We start from the raw sequence: 21322 nt of genomic DNA, 5'->3' as shown, positions 1-21322 counted from the left end.
ATATGTAGCTCTTTCAGCCATACCTATAATGCAAGTATGTTTTGCAGCTGTTGGTTTGTTGAAAGGAAAAGTCTTGGGCTCAGTACTTTTCCTCTCTTGTAGTTTGTTCATGGTTAGAGTCTATGTACTTCATGCTTTATACATTACCAACAGCTGTATGATGAAGATCCAAGGAGAACCTCTCTCAAAATAGTTTTGTTGCAAAGAGAAAATGGCATTTATGAGCTTTGGCAGGAGCTGTACTCTTGAACCATGTTCAGTTTTGAAACTTGAATGGAAAAATCCACTGCATGGAGAAGCCAGGCACACAGGATCCTGAGCTGAGTTTATTGTTAGAAGAAAAAAGAGGCATCAACAAGGCATAGAGCTCTGGAGACCTCTGAGAGCTTATGCAGACTGTGCCTGAGAAGGGACCTCCCCTCAGCATTACACATGTTCAGGAAGAGGCAAAGTGGGAAGCCTGCCCTTGATGAAGTGTCTTTACATAGCCAGTATTTGACTTTGCATTAGCTTACTTAGATGACAGTTTCACAAATTTAAAAAAAATAACTTTATTTTACTCGTTTACTCATTACGTCATAATATTCCTATAATTCGGAAATCCTTTAGAGTTTGGGGTAGATGGTTCTGCCTTGGTCAGGTCCTGAGGGCAGTGCCTAATCACCCAGTCCCCTCACCTTTATGTAGTCCGTATTTCTGTGTTCTCACTAGCGTCATGGAGTAGGATGGGGGTCTCATTTTGCTTAGTTCTTTCAGTAAAGACTACTCAGCCAGCCACATTTGAATCACAGTAGCTGGTTTAAAGCCTTTTGCCTCAGTACCAATTACTGGTGTTAAATGAATGTCTGGCCTCATCAGTAGTTATTTCTCAATAATTCGGTATTGTGTTAAGTTGCCCCGCCCCAACTGGGCCAATTCTTCTATTTTCACACCCAGTTACCTCTGGGTAACTCATGCGAGGTCTGTCATGATTTAGGCTACATGAGGTTCTGAATGTAGTAAAGAGAGACTACTATAGTAGTAGGGTGCTGCTCCTGGACCAAGAACCTCCGATAGAAGGCAGGAACTGTCTCTTGAAAATCTTGTTCATAGCCTTCCTATGACAGCCATTTTTGAGGTACGCATATCCTCATAGGCCTGAGTCACTTTATTGAGTAGCTCTTTTAGTTTCATACAACAATATTTGCTTTTGGAGTATTGGATAGGATGAATTCTAGGGTGTCCCTTCTCATGGCACCAGAGATTGGTAGTTCTTCTTTCATTCAATCCATTGTCACGCAATGAGGCTCCTTAACCTCTTCTCTACTTCATGGTCATATATTTTCCAAGAGATGTTTTTCCTTTCCATGTCACTTGACCTAAAGTAGAGCTATACCCTAGGTCATCATGGTAGATCTCCCCTATCTTATAATAAGAGATCTTATTCTTCATCAGAAAAAGTGGCCAGGTAATCTATCTGAGACCCTCCTTCCTGGAAGGCACCTGGATTTGTGAAAAATCTCTCCTTTTCCATCTCTGAACTCATTATAGCAAAAGAAATACTGACTTCAGTACTCAGACTGAAGGTCTTGTCATTTCATGTCTCCCAAGGGGCCCTCAGGGGTTTATGGTGACCCACCTCTATAGACAATTGGCAGGGTCTTCTGTTTGAGAAGGGAAAGTATCATTTAAATATAGGGCACACAATTATGTATAAAGGTATTTTATGATGCTTCAAAAAAACCACAAAAGGTTGATTAGATCTGAATATGTCTTTCTACTAAGAACTAGTACTACATTCCATTGAAAGATATAAAAGACTCTTCTGAAGGAAGATCCAAAAATGGAACAAAATTTTATTATTTGGGAATAGTTTGTGTAGGGTTCTGTTATAGGGCAAGTGAATGGGGGGAAATAGCTTCTGGGTTCTTGAAATCAAACATCTCGTTTGCTTTTTAAAGACTACCTGTTAGTTGCTTGGACTTGGATCCTGAATCAGAAGGTGTTGGGAAGTGCTCTCTTGCTTTGGATTCTGCTGCCTTATTTGGTCAGCAGTAAATAACCACTTATAAATGAATCCTTCATAAGTCTGTAGGAAAATTTGAACTTCTGTACCACTGCCATTACCCATAATTTATATGAAATTCTGATCATCACCCAAATCAATGAATAGCAAGGTATTCCCATGCACTGTAACAGTTTTAGTTATATTTATTACACAAAGCTTATAGTTTGTTTTTATTCTGCAGCCTCCACCTCAGATTTATGACAAACAGTTGGATGAAAGAGAGCACACCATTGAAGAATGGAAAGGTGACTTTACCACTTAAATATAAATTTTGCCTTATTAAAACAAATTATCTTCAAGACATCTCCCTTTATTTTTTTTATTTATTTTTTATTTATTTTTTATTTTTTTTGACATCTCCCTTTAAAGCAATTTAGTAACAAACGTTTTTTTAACACTGTCCTCATATATATTCAACCCTTTCAAAACTTTATATTTTTATACCAATAACAATATTGTATTTACTCAAGAATGAAAGGAATTAATTACTGACATTTAAAAAATAGTACCGATTGTAAAAGCATTTGTCATGATGGAGGGCAAGCTTCAATTAAAAATTTCAGAATTACACATTCCATGTTTTTACATAAAACTATCACATAGAATGAACAAAATTATGTCTAAGATGGCTTTAGACATTAGAAAATAAACGTTAATATATGAATCCATTCACTTCACTTATAGGACTTGAAAATTTAAATAGAAAATATATGTATCTAAATGGCTTATTTATCCTTCAAAGTAAGAAAATAATGAATAAACACATTAGTTCATTTTTTTCACCAAACTCTTCCAAGCACATAATACATGGTCAAGATTATACTCAGAGTGAAATAAAGCAGAAACTATGGAGAATTGTTAAACTAATATAAATAACTACAGAGCAGAATAAATATGAAAAACTAAATGCAGGTCATAGCAAACCATTAGGTCAAAATGAGAAGGAACATAACAGAAGATCTGAAGGGAAGAAATATTTACTGCTTTGAAGGAATTAATCATCATAAGTTGGGGGGAAAAACAGGAAAGTACCAGTGTAGGGACGTATGGGGAAAACAAAGGGTAGGAAAGAACAAAAAGGTGTTATAAATGTAATAAAGAGATTTCTCTGGTCAAGGGGTCCTGCTGGAGAATATGGGAAAATGAGCGCATACAAACAGTGGACCAAGTAAACAAAGCTGCTAAATGATAGACAGAAAAGACTTAATTTGATCTAAATAAGGACCAGAAGGTACTCCTATGAGTTCATGTGTAGATAGGTATTAGGATATAAATATTACTTGTGGACGAACATGGACTAAATTGGAAACTGGAGAAAGAAATACTTGTAAGGGACAATGATTATATAAATTGGAACCTGTCACAAAGCAAGAATGAGTAGCACTGAATGATTTTTAGTTAAAAGGGGAAACTTAAATGTAAAAAGATATACATGTTTGACTCTAGCAAAGAAAAAGCCAGAAATGGATGCCATTTTGGGAATAAATGTAATAATTGTTTTAATGTTGGGTTCGGGCAAGTTTAGTTTTACAAATTCAAGATTTGAGTCTAGTAAAAAATGAAGAATGAGTTGGAAAGTTGTTGGGAAGTAATAAAGTGAGAAGAGTATGAAAACTTTTTAGGTAGTGAATATAGAAGAAATATGGGTGCTCAAAACTGAGCCACTAAAGTTCTTAAGAGATAAAGTTAGAGGTCATCAGAAACCCCCTAAAGAATTCAGAACCAAGTAAAATATATATTCTTCCCACATTTGTTTGGTCAAATGCAAGCACTTACTTTTGCCCAGTTCTGTGCTATTGCAAGAAAATGTAGAAATAGAGGATTAAAGGAATCCCAACTGATTTGTAGTTTACTCAGACCCATCAAAATGTTATTATTTGTCCATAGCCAGTAAGGGTTTTTTTGCATATTAAAGAGAAATTTGCTTTTTATGACACTGTTATTTGTTTCTTACAGAACTTATCTACAAGGAAGTAATGAATTCGGAAGAAAAGACTAAAAACGGTGTTGTAAAAGGACAACCTTCTCCTTCAGGTACTCACTCTCAGTGAATAACTAATCAACCAGTACTTGTGTATGTTTTTTTGGCCTCGAGGGGGGGATTGCAGCCAATCACATGATTATTTCTCTCTAGTGATTTTTGGTCTATTCCTTTTGATACTTAGTGTGGCATTCATTCTGATTATTCTGATTATGATGACCAGCACAAGAGTTCTTTCAGACTCATTTTAAGATAATAGTGACTGTTGAAGAAATGTTAAAACGGGCTGGTTAAAGGGTAACTGCTTCTCATCAAAACACGGCCATCATGTGCTCTGACCACCATATCAATGTAGAGGTCGGGAATCCATCCAGCCAAAACCTTTTTTCTCAGTCACTCCATTGTTGAAATTCTTCCCAAGGTTGGTGTGACAGTAGTTAAAGCAGTAAGATGGGTTCTGATTAAAGTCACAGTGGAGAATCTTTCAGTTTGCCATCCACAGAATCAAATGCACATTTGTACGTATCCTGTACATATTCTGCTGATCCTAGTAAGTGCTTTAGGATTACTTGAAATAATTTGCTGACACTCGGTGCTAATATATTTTTCCTAAGACCTATGTTCTGAATGTAAGGGATATATATAAAGAGTTTTAGAAAATGTGATAGCTTATCTCTAGCTTTAAACTACACTCAACTCATGCTGGCAAGAATGTAGGCTGCAAATGAGAAGTTGTTTAGAGGAAAATAGATTTGGCTCCCTACCTTTGATAAACAATTTTTTTTCCTCATGCACTTTAAATTGTTTCAGGAAAAAAGATGTAGGATGAATTAAGCAATTCTTCATACTGATACTACTCTTTGAACAACTGGTTTGCCCCCAAATCACTATGATGCTAAAACAGACAGTTCAGTTTTGACATGTTTTTCTCATTCGAGTACTGTCCAATTCTATCCCAAGTCTTTCCTTTCCTCGAAGAAGGTGAAGGAAATCACTGTGGTTGTTTGCCCACCCCACTCATTCTAGCATCCAGACTGATATGGGTCTGTAGAAGTGGTGCCTAACTTACCTGCAAGTTCTGTCTGCTGCTGATTAAGGAACCCAAAGGCTGAATCTAACAACCTCAAGATGCCACCTACCAGGACAGAAAAACTCCTTGTTTTAAGAATTTGCATAATGGGGGATCCTTGGGGGGCCCAGCGTTTTAGTGCCTGCCTTCAGCTCAGGGCGTGATCCTGGAGACTCAGGATCAAGTCCCACATCAGGCTCCCTGCATGGAGCCTGCGTCTCCCTCTGCCTGTGTCTCTGCCTCTCTCTCTGTCTCTCTCTGTCTCTCATGAATAAATAAATAAAATTTAAAAAAAAAAGAATTTCCATATTGACCAGAACATGTTTTTCTATAATCATTAAGAAGTCAAAATACCAGGATCCAGTGAATGTGGCCTAAGAGCTCTAGACCAAATTTTTTTCAGGCTCTCTTCTGTTCATCTTTAATTCAAGTTATCATTAATTCATCTTCTTTCATTTTTTCAAGGAGCTTGGGATCATGCCACCTACTTCAGGACATCCCAAATTCTTCTTTTTCCACTCCCATCTTCCCCTCAGCTCCAATCAGGTCACTACAACAGTTCATCTGTGATGACATAAAATCCACAGTTTTCCTTTAAACACTTTCATAACACTTCCACAAAAGTCTTATTCTCAGGATTCATTTATGCCAACTGTACAGTTCAGGGAAGACAAAAAGGGACTGAGGATGATACAAGTGAGATCAATTAATCATTAAAGGGATGGGATGAGTGGGCTGCCATACAAAAAAAAAGGTTTAAATATTTGGTAAGGGAATGAAGTTTGTATATAATCAAGGCATAATTCTTCAATCATTAAAACTATACTTATCAATTCAAAAAAAGGTGGATACATGTAGAAGTTTCTTATAACTCATTAGTGAGGGAAATGGCAGAATGGCAAAGGTAGTTCAATGAAGATATGAGAAATTAGGATTTATGTAGTCTGTGGAAAAAAATAATACTGAAATAAGATCACTAAATTAACCTAAAATTTGTAAATGTCCTACAGGATAACCAAACTTATCTTTGTGGTTATCTTTTCTACTGGGCAGAAAAAAAATGATAATTATATTTTATTAGTTTTATACAAGTTCACAGTGTTGTAAAGCATTTAGCTCCTAATCAATTGAGAATATTAAGTCAAACAAAGTTGTGTTTGACAAAACAGACAGGTGACCCTTAGGTGGGCTTTTTATAAAAGGTTCAAGTGTGATATTAAAAGGTTGCATAGTCATTTTTTTCTCCCTAATCTCAAGTGCTGGATAATATTCTGAATAGTATCTAAAATTACTTACATATACAACTGCATGCTATGAATAGGTGGACCAAAATCCTGACCAAGTAAACATTTAAGTTTGCAAGAAATACATTAAAGGTGAAAAAAACCAGACTATTTTATATCATGGTTTGTTATTTCTGGGGGGGCTGGAAAATAAAGGCATTCCACTAAGTTATTTAATGATAGATATAAATTAGCCTTAGAGAATTAGAATACTGGACCAGGGTGTATAAAATTGCTGTCAATTCAGATTCAATTTATTTAAAATCAAACCCATCATTCTATAGATTCACTCATCCCGGTAGTAAATTTTTCTCTCAATTTTCCCATTTCTATTAATGGCAGCTCTATTTTCTCAGCCTCTCAGTCTGAAACCCCTGATTGACCTTATACTCCATACTTACATTATTACTGATGGTGACTTCCCACATCCTAAAAGTTCTGCTTGCTGGCTGTCTTACACCCAGTTGCTACCAACCCTTCCCATTAACACCACCATGATTAAAGTTTTCCTGAAGTAATCTTGCTGACTTTAATCTCTACCTAAATTGATCTTGCAAGACTACATGCTTGGGAATTCCACTGCCAAGTACTCTCCAGTGGCTTTGTATCATGTCCAGTTTAAGCCTACTAACCTTTTCCTGATATTGACAACCCTCTATAATATTCCCCTGGTTTTTCCAATTTTCACACTACATCTATTGTAGAATCCCATGTTACCACTATTTTGCTTGACTGAATCCCCACCTCTTAGAATACTGCCCATTCTAAATTGTTCTTTTACCAAATACTACCTTTTCCCAAAATATTTTTTCATATTTGTCCTAAAAGACTTTTTATGTCTTCTCAAAGAATAAGATATTGCCTTCTTATGGATCCTACTAGTCCCTATATTTTAATTAATTAATTAATTAAATTTAAAATTTAAATTATTAAATTTTTACCAGCATGCTACTGTGTGTGTGTGCATGCGGATGTGTGTACACACATGTGATGTGTGTATATATATATTCTGTAGAATGTGCTAGGAAAAAGAAACAATTACTAAGAAAACTTGAAAAAGCTTTTTTGCATTCTTCATTGTGTTCACCTTTTTTCATTACTGTTTACATATCATATTTTATTTTGTCAATAGCTAAGATGAAGTAATATTACAACATAGACTCCTAGAATATTAAGTCATGGCAACACTAGGAACCTGGCAGCAAGAGAATAAGCTAATGCAGTTTCTTAGTAACAAAATTGTTCTAATGCCAAAACTCATGTTTTAGTGATACTTTTAAAATATAAATAGGAAGTTAAATGTGCATTTGAAGAATAATATATAGGCTTGAAATTCATTGATGGAGTTGTGTATCAATAAGAAATAAATCTAAACCTCAGATATGTTTCTAAATAAATAATTGTACTCCCTTCTGCTATCTGATTTCACTTGCATAGTGATTTATTTTCAAGAATAGCATGGCTATTTCTGAATTGATTTGTAAAGACTGCTAAGGGAATAGCAGACCAAGTATAGAAATTAATTTTCTTCTAAAGCATTTTTTATAAATATTAGAACTAGAACAAATAGAGGAGATCATTAATCTAAAATTTCTCAGTCCATTCACTACTCCCTTTCCAGCCAAGAAGTAAGCCTTGCATAAGTAACAATGACTCACCAAAATAAAGGTGCTTAGCTTTATCTCTAACCCATCAAGATGGGTAGAGATTTTATAGAATCTTTAAATGACAGATAAAATTTCCCAGATGACTAATATACAACCCCAGCCCCCACCACTCACCATATTCCACAAGCTATGGCAGTGTGTCTTTCCAAATTAGAGTCACTGATCTAGTCCAGTAGTTACAATTTTTTTTAGTTACAATTTTTTTATTTCAAAATCTCAGCCCCAAACAAGTTGAGGCTCAAGATGATGCATAAAAGGAAGGGAATATATCTCAGTGATTTTTTTTTATTCTAGTATTTCTTTTAATTCTCTGTGTCTATTTTTATATATGGATGGGTCAGGAAAATAATTCCCTTTAGAAAAGCAGAACATTTTCCCTGAAATAGTGAATATTTTTTGGCTACATACTTCTAGTTTTAGAAATTTTCATTAGTGTAACTTCTTTCCATGAAAGCTTTTTTTTTTTTTGTCAAGTAATGTTGAAAGTAGCTACTGTTCCTCATTTGCAACCCTATTACTATCTTCAGTTACTTTTAGTAGAATTTTAATCAACAAATATTTGTAATGCTTTATTGATGGCAAACTTCAAAAAATGCATTTCTCTACTGGTTCTTCTGGAAAAAAATATAGAAGGAAGGGATATTTATCACACTGCTAGAGTATCCAGGGTAAGTGAACAATATAATCAAATTCAAGTCAGTTCAGTTCAATTTAAGGTATTTTCACAAACTGTTTGGCAGTAAATTAACAATTTGAAGCCAAGTTCCATGTCTTGACTCTTTTATTTGTGTTTGGTTTTATGGTTTACAAAGTTTATTTATTACCTACATAAAAAGAGACCTGAAAGGATCATCCAGTAAAGTCAGAAGTGGCTACAGTCAAGAGAGTATTTATTATAGTGCAATAGAAGTAGTCACTAAGAAACAAAAGTTTTTTGTGTGTAGTAGTGAGGGACTAGGTGATGTTTAACAACCATCTTTTTTTAGAGGACTGATTAATGGCATTTACCAATTTCTGTGGTATAATTATTCTTATTATGACCAATTTCAAACTGCTGCTGTAACATCAATGAAGGCAGAGTTGGAAAGAGATGCTAATGCTAATACTTGGATCTCAGAAGCCACTCTAAGTCTAGCACACTGCTAGACTATACACATGATTGTTTCATTATAGTTCTCTCTATACTGAGAAGACCCATTCTCATACAACAAGCAGATGTAATGGGAATTTTATAGAGGAAGCATTAGAAGAGAAGACATCTCCTAATGAATTTGTGCTGTAAAAATTATTAACAATAGTCTATGAAACCATAGAAATATAGTTGATAAAGATTCTGAACTTTGAATGATTGAATACTAACTATAATTTGCATTCAATATTGATAAAATAAAGGGCAGGATCATTCCAGCATAGAAGATAGCCAGCTGATGAACAGAGAAAGACAACTACAACAGAATGGCTTCCCTTAGCAAAAAATAGGTTAGTGGTTTCATTAGTTTCATCGAAGGGAGAAATTTGGTTTCATTTACAACACCTCTCTGGAGGAGTACACACAAAAGATACTCAGTGCTTTGTTAAATTGAGTGCTTATTCTTTGCTGAATAGTAGAGATTGAGGGAGATAGGAGTAATGAAGAAGTATAATGAAAGAAATAGAAAGAAGCAAGGAAAACAAACTGAGGTAATCATGTAGCAAAACTGTGTAACACTGAGATCGCTTACATGAAATAACACTTAGAATGCTCCACAATATGCTGATTATTAAAATAGCTGCAGTGGGGGTGCTGTGTATCTTATAATCTGCAGTATGATCCCTTCTTATATGAAGAGTTTATTAAACACTACTTTCAGTTTTGTTGCTTTCATTCAGTATTATTTATACATGTAAATTTGTTTTTCTGGGGAAATTTCCTCAAAGTTCTTTGTGTAATTTCTCTAGCTGCCATTGTTACAGGTTTCTGTTTATTTGCAAAAATCAAATTGTGTTCTTAAAAGGGAGCCTCGCCTCACCTAGGTTCTATCTCACCCTTGTTTGAGTCAATACTCAACTTTAACTGTGCCCGTCAGAACATGTCCATAGCCAGCTTCAGCCAGAAAAGGAGAAAAACCCTAGCTCAAGAGAAGATCAGAACTATTATGTAGAGATACTTTTAAGTAGTTTTTTATTTGTATTATGCCAAAACTTTATTTTAAAACTTTCAAACTGATTATTTTGTCATAATTTAAATAAAGCACACTAACAAAAATCTTCCTCGTTAACATAGGCAGTTTGATTAATTATAACACTCATCAGATATATATGTCATCATTTGATCCATTTGGTCTCCAATCCTTGACATTGAGACTTCTTATTTATTCAATCACTTCTATTTCTATATACTCTCAATGAACAGAAAACAATTCCATCTACGATAACATCAAAAAGAATAAAATACAAATTTACAAAGAATTGTAAATTTTTACTCTGAAAACAGTAAAACATTGTTGAAAGAAATTAAAGACCTAAATAATGGAAAGACTTCCATTCAGTCACTAATTAGATTTAATATTGTTACAATGACAATACTCTGCAAATTCATCTACAGATTAAACACTCATCATAGTCACAGCTGCCTTTTTCTTTGCTGAAATTGACAGCTGTTCTTAAAATTCACATGGAAATACAGGGGATACAGAGCAGCTAAAATAATCTTGAAAAAAATTAAAAAGTTGGAGGATTCACACTTCCTGATTTCAAAATTTACCGCAAAGTTGCAATGCTCATGACAGTGTGGTATTGGCCTGTACGTATAGATCAATGAAATAAAATTGAGAGCCCAGAAATAAACCCTTATGTTTATGGTCTTTTGATTTGTAACAAAGATTTCAAGACAACTGCATGGGCAAAGAATTGTCTTTCCAAAAATAGTGGTAGGACAGCTAGATATTCACATACAAAAGAAGGAGGGTAGACTCCTACCTCATATAGTACCTAAGAATGGATCAAAATGGATCATAGACTTAAGTGTAAAAGCTATGATTTTAAAACTCTTATATGAAAGTACACTAAATTTTTAGGATCTTGGGTTATATGTAAGAAAGGGTTTCTTTCTCAAGAAAAGCACAGTGGCAAAAGGAAAAAAATAGGTAAATTCAACTTTATCAAAGTTAAAAAAACACATGTGTTTCAAAAGACACCATAGGGAAAGTTAAAAGACAATCCATAGGATAGGAGGAAAACATTTGCAAATCTTATATAATAAGATACTTGTATCCTGAATACATAAAGAACTCTTACAATTTAATAATAAAAAGAAAATAACACAATTTAAAAATGGCCATAAGGGGCAGCCCGGGTGGCTTAGCGGTTTAGTGCCTGCCTTCGGCCCAGGGCCTGATCCTGAGGACCCCAGATAGAGTCCCACGTCGGGCTCACTGCATGGAGCCTGCTTCTCCCTCTGCCTGTGTCTCTGCCTCTCTTTCTGTTTCTCAAGAGTAAATAAATAAAATCTTTTTTAAAAAATGACCATAAGATCTGAATAAACATTTCTCCAAAGCGATACACAAATGGCCAACAAGCACATGCAAAGACACTCAACATCATTAGTCACTAGGCAAGTACAAATCAAACCACAATGAGAGGGATGCCTGGGTGGCTCAGTGGTTGAGCGTCTGCCTTTGGCTCAGGGTGTCATCCCAGGGTCCTGGGGTCGAGTCTCACATTGGGCTCCCCACAGGGAGCCTGCTTCTCCCTCTGCCTATGTCTCTGCCTCTCACTCTGTGTCTCTCATGAATAAATAAATTAAAAACAATAACAACAACAACAGCAAACCACAATGAGATACCATTTAACGTACACTGGGATAGCAACAATAAAAAGATAGTGAGGGGTACTGGAGAGAAAATTGAAGCCCTCATACACTGCTGGTAGGAATGTAAACTGGTGTAGCCACTTTGAAAAACTGTTAATTTCTCCAATGTCAAACATACAGCTAATTTATGATCTACCAACTCCACTCTTTAGGTATTTGCCCAAAAGAATAAAAACCTGTATATGAAAGTTCATAACAACATTATTCATAGTAGCCAAAAATAGAAACGGCCTGTCCATCTAATGCCCATCAACAAATAAATAGGTAAACAAAAGTGACATAGTCACACAATGGAGTGTTATTCAGTAGTAAAAAGGGACAAAGTATTGCTACATGGTACAGTATGAATGAACTTTGAAAACATTATGCTATATGAAAGAAGCCAGTCGCAAAATCATTTACACCCAAAGTTTAAGTTATTATTTATTTGAGGATCAGTGCCTATTGTTCCCTTTTTTTGTATTCTTTCACATTCCCCATAATCTACATAAATATGTTTATAATCAACAAATAAAAATTTAAAATACTTATAAAATACATATGATCTTTCTTAGCTTATGTGTATGGGTCCTTTCCACATATTGTCACATTTTAATCACATTTTTCCATAGGGAAGAGATGTCTACTCCAGGAGCAAAGAGACTGTGTTAATCTCTCCACTTGATAGATCTTTAAATTTTTTAAAAATTTTACAATGTTACATAAGTTTCAGGTGGTTCCACTTCTCTACACTTATGCTGTGTTCACTGCAAGTGTTGTTACACTTACAATATTATTACAATACTATTGAGTATATTCCCCATGCTGTGCCTTTTATTCCTGTGACTTACTCATTCCATATCTAGAAACCTGTATCTCCTCCTCCCCTTCGCCCATTTATGACCATCCTCCTACCCTTCTGCCCTCTGGCACCCATCAGTTTGCTCTCTGTGTTTATAGGACTGATTTTGCTTTTTGTTTGTTTGTTTGTTTATGCATTTGTTTTGTTTTTTAGATTCCATATATGAGTGAAATCATATGGTATTTGTCTTTCTCATTTTGCCTTATTTCACTTGGTATAATACCCTCTAAGTCCATCCCTGCTGTTGCAAATGGCACAGTCTCATCTTTTCAAATGGCTGTGTGACATTCCATTATATAATATTATAATAAACATAGTGGTGCATATATTTTTTCAAATCAGTGTTGTTTCCTTTGGGTAAATAGTAATGAAAATATTGTATTATATGGTATTTCTATTTTTAATTTTTTGAGGAAACTCCATACTGTTTTACACAGTAACTGTATCAATTTACATTCCCATCAACAGCATATGAATATTCAGTTTTCTACACATTCTCATCAACACTTGTTTTTTTTTTTTTATTTTTTTATGCTAGCCATTCTGCCAAGTGTCAAGTGATATGTCTTTCTCAGTTTGATTTGCATTTCCCTGATGATGTGTTATATGGAGCATCTTTTCATGGATCTGTTGGCCATCTGTATGTCTTCTTTGGAAAAATATCGATTCAGGTCCTCTGCCCATTTTTCTAAGTCAGGTTGTTTGTTTTTTGGTTTTGGGTCATATAAGTTCGTTATAGATTTTTTCTGATTTATTAGATCTTTGTGATAGCACTTCCGTAATGTATTTTGGATTTGTTATTTTTCACCAGGTATATCTTGCACACTATGTTTACTCAAATAAGATAACATTTTAGTGAGATTTCCTCATCTCTGATTTTATTAGATGATTTACAGATATTTTTAGTAGCAAACTATTTCATAAAACATGCATTTTATTACCTATGTTGCTTAAGTATAAAGAATATATAAAAAGGAAAAGTAAACTGTTCTCAAGGTGCTATGGTTTAATCATATTTTACAATGACTCTGGCTTACCTGTTCTTTGTAGTTCTCAAAGATATTATAACTTAGCAAGTATTACTGAGTGATTACCATGAGCAAGTTTCTTGTCAGAGTTTTAAAATCGTTATATTCACATAGAGCAGATAAATAAGATATTTCTTTTCAATTTAATTTTAGGAATTTAGGTTTTTTTTTTTTTTGTAGATCACCACCGGGTAAGCAAGCCTGCTAGAAAGTAAGCCACAATCAAAAAGTATGCTCTAGCATGGAGCTTACTTTAAAAAAAAAAGTGGTCTGGCTTCTTCTATTATTATTATTATTATTATTATTAGTTATTATTATTATTATTATTATTATTATTATTATTATGTCTATGGTAAGTTTCACTGTAAGTCCTACATAGCCTTTCTGTATGGATTTTGTTTGATATCACATTAATGACTACAATAATATTTATTTAATATACCTTCATTTCTCAAGAGCTGTAGTCTCCAAGTAATTCTGTTTGCTGGACTCCCAACTCAGCCCAAAGTTTTGGGATAGGACTCTTACATGTGTTTCTTTTAAAAGCCCTGCATTAAAAACATCCAGGTTCAGATCATTACATTAAAAGGTTCTGCTCATCTTCCTCAGTAGGACAGTGGTCTTCAACCTTTTACTACACAGTGTCTAGGAGCTTTTAAAAAATGCAAATGCCTTTGCTTTACACAGACCAATTATATGACAATATGGGAGGCGAGAGAGGTGACTGGGGTTTTTAGTAGGATATTTTTGTTTGCTTGCTTTTGTTTTCTTTTAAGAGCATTACAAGTGGTTTCCAAGGTAGAGTGACTATCTTGTGACCCGGGACTCTGGGTTGCTGTTTTGATTTTCACCATCTAACACTGTGCCTTGGATTAGTTGTTCTATGAAGACCTGTTGAATGAACGATGGATTAGACATCACCTCTTGTATTTGCCCATGCCTGCATCCTGAATGACATTGAGTCTAGTTCTAGATTTAGTCATGTTGGTCTTCATTTTCTTAGCACAGGTGCAGCAGTGAACAGCAGTGAGAGTCTCCCTCCATCTTCGTCTGTCAACGACATCTCCTCCATGTCCACCGACCAGACCCTGGCCTCTGACACTGACAGCAGCCTGGAAGCCTCAGCAGGACCCCTGGGTTGTTGCAGGTGACTAGCCGCCTGCCTGCGAAACCCAGCGTTCTTCAGGAGATGATGTGATGGAACACACACACACACACACACACACACAGACACGCACACACACAAACGCAGACATGCAACTACAAGAAAATGGCAAGAGAGAGAATCCAAGCCTAAAATTGAAACCAGTCGTTCAGCCTGCTTCTTCTCCAGAGTTCTGTATTGCAGCTAAGCTAAATGTATATTTAACTTCTAGTTGCTCTAGCTTTGGTCTTCCTCCAATGATGCTTCCTCCAGAAAGCAACTCAAACACAACTAGAAAAGCCTTTTCCATAAAGTGTAATTTTAATGGCTGCAAAACCAGCAACCTGTAATTGCCCTTTCAAATGGCATGACAAGGTGTGCAGTGGCCCCATCCAGCATGTGTGTGTCTCTATCTTGCATCTACCTGCTCCTTTGGCTTAGTCAGATGGATGTAGATACAGATCCGCATGTGTCTGTATTCATACAGCACTACTTACTTAGAGATGCTACTGTCAGTGTCCTCAGGGCTCTACCAAGACATCATGCACTGGGGTACCATACGGTCCATTTCATGTGATCTATTACTCTGACATAAACCCATCTGTAATATATTGCCAGTATATAAGCTATTTAGTTTGTTAATTGATTAAGCTGTATGTCTTATAAGAAAACATGTAAAAGGGGGAAAATATGGGGGGAGTGAGCTCTCTCGGACCCTTGAAGATGTAGCTTCCAAATTTGAACTGATTAAATGGCACCTGTATACCAATTTGTAGAAAGAACATATGTGATGCTTATGTACAGTGTGGGGGCGGGAGAGGGTGACAGTTTCCAGGTACTAAATGGTTTGGCCTTTAGAAGGAATGTGGGAATAATAGCTGACGGTCTTTTCTCTGACAGTGAGCAGGTAGGAGGGTTTCCAGTGTAGCATTGCAGTACGGAGGACTTCCTCAAGGAGATCATTACCCAGATACTAGGAGACACCGGCATCCATATTTTAGAGAGTAGACTTCATTTGTCCCTTACAAATTATGTGTCACAACTGGAAAGAGAGAGGCAGGTGGTGAGGCAGGGTTACCGCATCCATATCTGATGGTAAGAATCCCTCCCTGGAACACAGTGGAATTGCCTCCAGATGATGTCCTTAATAGGAAATGAACCTACGTAGCCTATTTTCAGATTGTGGGTTGTGTTTTCCATGAGTGTGCTACTTCCCAGGTTTAAACCCTGCCATGATTTTGTTTTAAAAATATTACTTTCCTCTTCTGGAATTAAAAAATATTAATTTCTTAAAAACAAACAAACCCATAACATGGGGTGATCCTCAGGTCAGCAATTGAAAACATTTCCACAGACATTACTATTCCTCAGGGGTTTCCCTGACTTCTTAATATGGCGGATGTTTCATGTTTATTTATTTTCATAAAGTCAAACAATTGAAGAAGGGCTGATAAATCTGAGTTTTGTACCACAGTTGATGTGACAGCAATAACTCTACCCATAAGTTACTGCTGCTAAATAGCTTTAGCAATATGAGTTTGTCTTAAAAGCCATGAAGCATTTGTGTCAATGTTTAGCAAAATCACCTGAATTAGCTCCAATCAAATGAAAGTGCTCTCCTGAGCACTTAAGAAGGCACTGTGAAACATCTTGGTTATATACGAGGCAATACCAGGGTGACTTCTCAGCAATAACAGGGACCTGGTGGAGGCTTCCCTTCTTGTTCACTTTGGTGAAGTACCCATCACAGCTATTTGCACTCTGACCATTTTGGTGCTCGCCAGTGTGGGGGTATTTCACCTGAAGAAGAAGTGAAACACACAAAATGGATGGTTGATGAGTGGGCTATGACTGGCAAATGGAATCCCTTCGAAAATAGAGCAAACAAGAATGCTGCGCTCTGAAAACTGCCTTAAATACAACAATAGGGAAGCTTTGTCTCTTTCAAGCAATAGAGCCAACCCCCATCATCACCATGAGAGCAATGCTACCATTTATGAGATTGCTTCGCAGTAGGATGCGTGACAAGAGGTCATTTGTTTAAAACGAGAGGAAAAAAAAAATAACATTAGCCTGTGCAGCTTGTCCCCTGGAATGAAAGTGTCCCAGCTTCTTTCTCTTGCTGCCATTCTTTTTTGGTTAATATTGCCAACAACCCGATTTTTAAGATAACCTCTGCACTCACATGGGCTCTCTCACTTCTCTTTCTGTCATGCTTCCCACCCACCCACCCCCTTTAAAAAAAAAACTCTAAATAGATGAGAATACCTTATCCTGTACCTCCTTTCTCTGTATTTTTCTCTTGCTATACCTGTGTCCTTTCTATGCCTGACTTTCTAACACTTGCGATTAAGGGCAGGAAACAGGCAGCTGTTAGAAAGAAAGTAAATCGCGAGGATAATTTCATCAGCCACAGAATGACATCAAAAGCCAGAAGGAAATCTCCAGCCAGCATCTTAGAAGTTCTTGACAGTTAGGTTATCTTTTATATGTGCAGAAGTGGTGATTTTTTTTGCCCATGCAGATTAAACCAAGCAAGAACTAGGTAATGCTCCCCTGCTATTGCTATCTTCCACTCTGCGAGCCTGATCTCTCCCATTGTATGGCTCTTAGGAGCTGGTTACTTTTAGCCAGATCTCCTTTATACTCAAGAAAAAATGGAATAAATCCCTCAGATTGACATATCATGGACAATAAAGCAAAAAGTTTGACTTCTTGCCTGCTTATAGAATTAATTTTACTAGGTTATCAAAGCAAGATAGGTAATAGGACAACAGAGAAAATCATTTCAAAAGCTCACCAGCCCTTCACTATCCTGGGTCCACTTTATTATAATATCTTCAGAGGTGATTTTGTTATTATCAAAATCTTAGAATGTATTATGTTCTGCAGTGAGTCTTCTCTTTAAGAAACAAGTATTTCCTCTATAGTCAGCTATTAATTCCAAAGGACTTTCTTGCTTTTCAGACTTGGAAGTATCAAGTCACCTGGACTATATGACTGGGAGAAGGAATGTCCTGCCTGTGGTTGGGGTTCCTTTAGGAATGTGAAGTTGGCAGTCTGAGAGGCCTAACCTTTTCTCCATCTATGGGGCTGATGGTTTCGCAGTGATCCTTAATGAAATGTTTAGTAGTATTTTGTGGGAGGGATGGCTGTGCACCCACATGCAGAAGGAATGAAATTCTTGGGAGAGCTTGGCAAAATCACCACCACTTTGAAATATTTATTTAGTTTTTGGTCATCGTATTCATTTTTAAAAAGAGATACATTGGCCTTACAACCAAATTTCTTCTTGTGGAATAAGAACCACTGATAATCTTGCATCTTCAAGAATCTGATGACTGAGCTTTGTAGGAATGTATACTTGGGTGGACCTGGTTCTGGCTAATTCCCTCCAATTGAAGCAAGCTATTTAATTGAGGGCTGAGGGAATAGTTTTTTTCCCAATCTGTTACCATTATTAGAAAATATTGCCTACGACTGCTGATACCAGCTGACTGGGAAATCATAAAATAGACCTCGACAAAGGGAATAAGTGGAATAGATGAGAATACACCAGTCCTTTTATGACCTGCCAGAGGAAAACCAAGCAGAACCGACTTTTAAATTTTAAATATTCATTGTAAAATCTAAATTCTACAAAGCCTACTTCTATTTAATTCTCTTAACATATGATAATCAAAATCTTAAAAACATTATGCTCGGTAAAGAATGTTGTCAGCCGGCTTTGCTGAAAAATTTATCTTCTACAGCTTAGAGGAAGGAATAATATTGTCCCAGCAATCTTTGATCCCCATGACTTTGGATCTGAAGAGAGACCCCCCACTCATCACCCACAAGCTCCCCCCAATATTTTAATTGTGAGTCCTACAATTTCCACAGATAAAATTAAACCAAGCAGGGATACTCCTTTCTGTAAAAACAACAAACAAGTTACAATGTAAATAAATATATTAGTCATTTTCCATGTGACTAAAATATAAGATTTTGTTATCTGTTTTGGCACTTAGTTCTTTCTTTGTCTGAAATGGTTCACTCTGACCCATTTCCTTGGTCAGTCAAGCTGAAATGGAAGGCCTCTGTTTGTATGTGGACTCCTGTATATCTAACTTTTGATTATGTGGGACCAATGGCCAGTATATTCTAATGAAAACAAACCTCCCAACCCTTGTCTAGCATTAAACTGTTCACCTTGCCATGTTTATCTTGCAACAAGACCTATCTTGCACATGCCTGTTATTCTGCATGATTGGACTCAAAAGACTATTACCAATGATAAGAATTGTCCTGTGTCAGTGTTTATAAAATGGACTTAAAGCACACCCACATTCATATACACATCATCCAGATAGTTCTAGGTCAACCCTGGAAGGCAAAACCATGCATGCCCAGTTTCTTTGCAAGGTCTTAGTGGTGAGAACAAAAAGTCAGCCTGATGGATCAAATGCAATCTCAGTGATGTTTAATAAGGATTTGAAATTATTTAAACCATATCTGTGTTCCTTCTCACTCTTTTTTTCATTTCTGGTTTTTTTCCCTTTATTTTCAAAATGTCTGTGGAACAAGAGGGTGAGTGGGGGAGAACTTCGGCTTTTTTGGACTCTGTAGGTGGATGCTGAGTCAATGCATTGTGATTTCTGTTTCTTATGAATTATTAAAAAACCAGAGCAAATCTGCTTCCCTTAACATGAAACCAAATCCAAATCCAAACTTTGTTGGAGTTTGCCTGTTGACAATGGTTATTGTGCTGTCTGTTGTCTTGAGTTTTATGTCCTGACAGGAGCTTGAAGCATCTCACATGATTTCATAGTGTCATCTGATTACGCCAGGGAATAAATAAGAAATGACGAATGACCTACCTTCTCACTATGGGTAAAGAGCGTATAATATGTATGGGACAATATAGAAGGCTGTGTTTTTGTTTGAGACTGGTTTCTCCTAAAGATAACCTTCATTTCTGTCTGCAAATATCAGTTATATACCTGCAATTTGGTAATTTTCTTCTATAAAATCAATGAAGGAGGAAAATAATTTTCTGTGAGGATTAGATAAATTGAACAGGATTAAATATCCTTAGGTTAATTTATCAGAATTCCAAATCAGTTTCATTATTACCCAAGAGAGAAGGTTAGTAGATGTTTTGCCATATGATAGGCAATCTTAATATCTGCAATTCCTTGATGACTTAAAAAAGCAATAAGATTTTGTGGCTTGCTAAGGAAGTCACTGAATCTATGTTAATTTAGCTGGAAGTATCCAAAAATGTCAAGGAATAGCCTTTTTATTACTGTGAATAAAACGTTTTATTTAACTAATTCACTGTTAGAAAATCTGAAAGCTAACCATATTTATTCTTTTGAGATAGCACAATATATCTTCATAAGAAATATAGAAGAAAAATAGAAGCCATATGCCTTTTGCCTCTCTGGCATAGATTCTATCCCATTTTTAAGCCACAACTCTTCACTCTTTTAATAAAGTGTATTTAAAAATGGTCACGTATAGGTACCTGAAAATACCTCCAATAGTAAGAAGGGAAATTGCATTCCATTAGATTGTTCTTGGAGAGAAGGATCAGAAGAAGTTATTGGCGCATACTAGGTACCATAAAAGATTACCAAATATTTAGGTGATTTGACCTCCTTCTCACTGAGGAGAAGAAAGGAGTCTTGGAAATAACATTTCTTGTAGTTACTTATGTAGGGATAAACCTAGGAGGATGGTTCTATTTGCTCAATAACTGCACTGAGTTTTATCCAAGATTAGAGGGTTTTGATATTATCAGTTCATCAGAATGCGGTTCACACTTGCAGTGTGCCATCCGCCCTCCCCTCCGGGTTTTGAAAGATGTACACAGAACACATTTGCAAGTAGTGAAGCACACTGAAAATCCCAAGGTCTCAGATCACTTCATGTTGGGGACCACTGCATGGGACATGTTCTCTCTCAGCTCCAGACTGAATTCCATCTGTTCAACCTTTTACAGAAGTGTGGATCTGTTTTAGTTACTGAAAAATAAGCTGTTGAAATGGACATATTTCAAACACGTGAAATGTGATGACATATACCCAAACAAGAGTCAAATGCTCGTTTGGAATTTCCCACCTTTCCTATTCCACCTGTTTCTTGCTTTAAAGGCATGCTTATCCTGATAAAGAAGTTAACATAAAATAACTCTGAAATGCAATTTCAGAGGATCAACCTTCACTTCGTGGAGTGGGTAACTTTACCTCCTTGTCACTGAACTTCTGGTACTGTCCTTTCCTGATCTTGTCTGGAGTCTTTCTGTTTACCCAATAGTCAAGATTCTTTGCAACTCAAAAGCACGTGTAAAACACAATTCATCTTACAAAAACATTCCACACTCTGCCTAGGAAAGTGTCTTGCTTATAGTTTGCCTGCTATCAATTCT

The 21322-nt window shown here is 36.1% G+C and overlaps 1 protein-coding gene across 9 annotated transcripts in view; it reads left to right on the top strand.

The window, feature by feature from the left end:
• Nucleotides 1-19764, top strand: part of MAPK10 (mitogen-activated protein kinase 10) — a 299188-nt gene extending 279424 nt beyond the window's left edge. For 4 of the 9 annotated variants that reach the window (XM_072810791.1, XM_072810789.1, XM_072810792.1 and 1 more), the window contains 3 exons: nt 2229-2292; nt 4004-4081; nt 14775-19620. In XM_072810791.1, the coding sequence (XP_072666892.1) occupies nt 2229-2292; nt 4004-4081; nt 14775-14917 (285 nt within the window). In that variant the 3' untranslated portion in view covers nt 14918-19620. Of the gene's footprint in view, nt 1-2228; nt 2293-4003; nt 4082-9439; nt 9529-14769 lie in introns of those variants that run through there. The other 5 variants (XM_072810787.1, XM_072810785.1, XM_072810786.1 and 2 more) reach the window with 3 other exon arrangements.
• Nucleotides 19765-21322: the final 1558 nt, after the last annotated feature.

This window comes from Canis lupus, chromosome 33 (assembly GCF_048164855.1).
Source record: "Canis lupus baileyi chromosome 33, mCanLup2.hap1, whole genome shotgun sequence".
NCBI classification, from domain to species: domain Eukaryota; kingdom Metazoa; phylum Chordata; class Mammalia; order Carnivora; family Canidae; genus Canis; species Canis lupus.
This window is presented reverse-complemented; position numbering and strand designations above follow the sequence as displayed.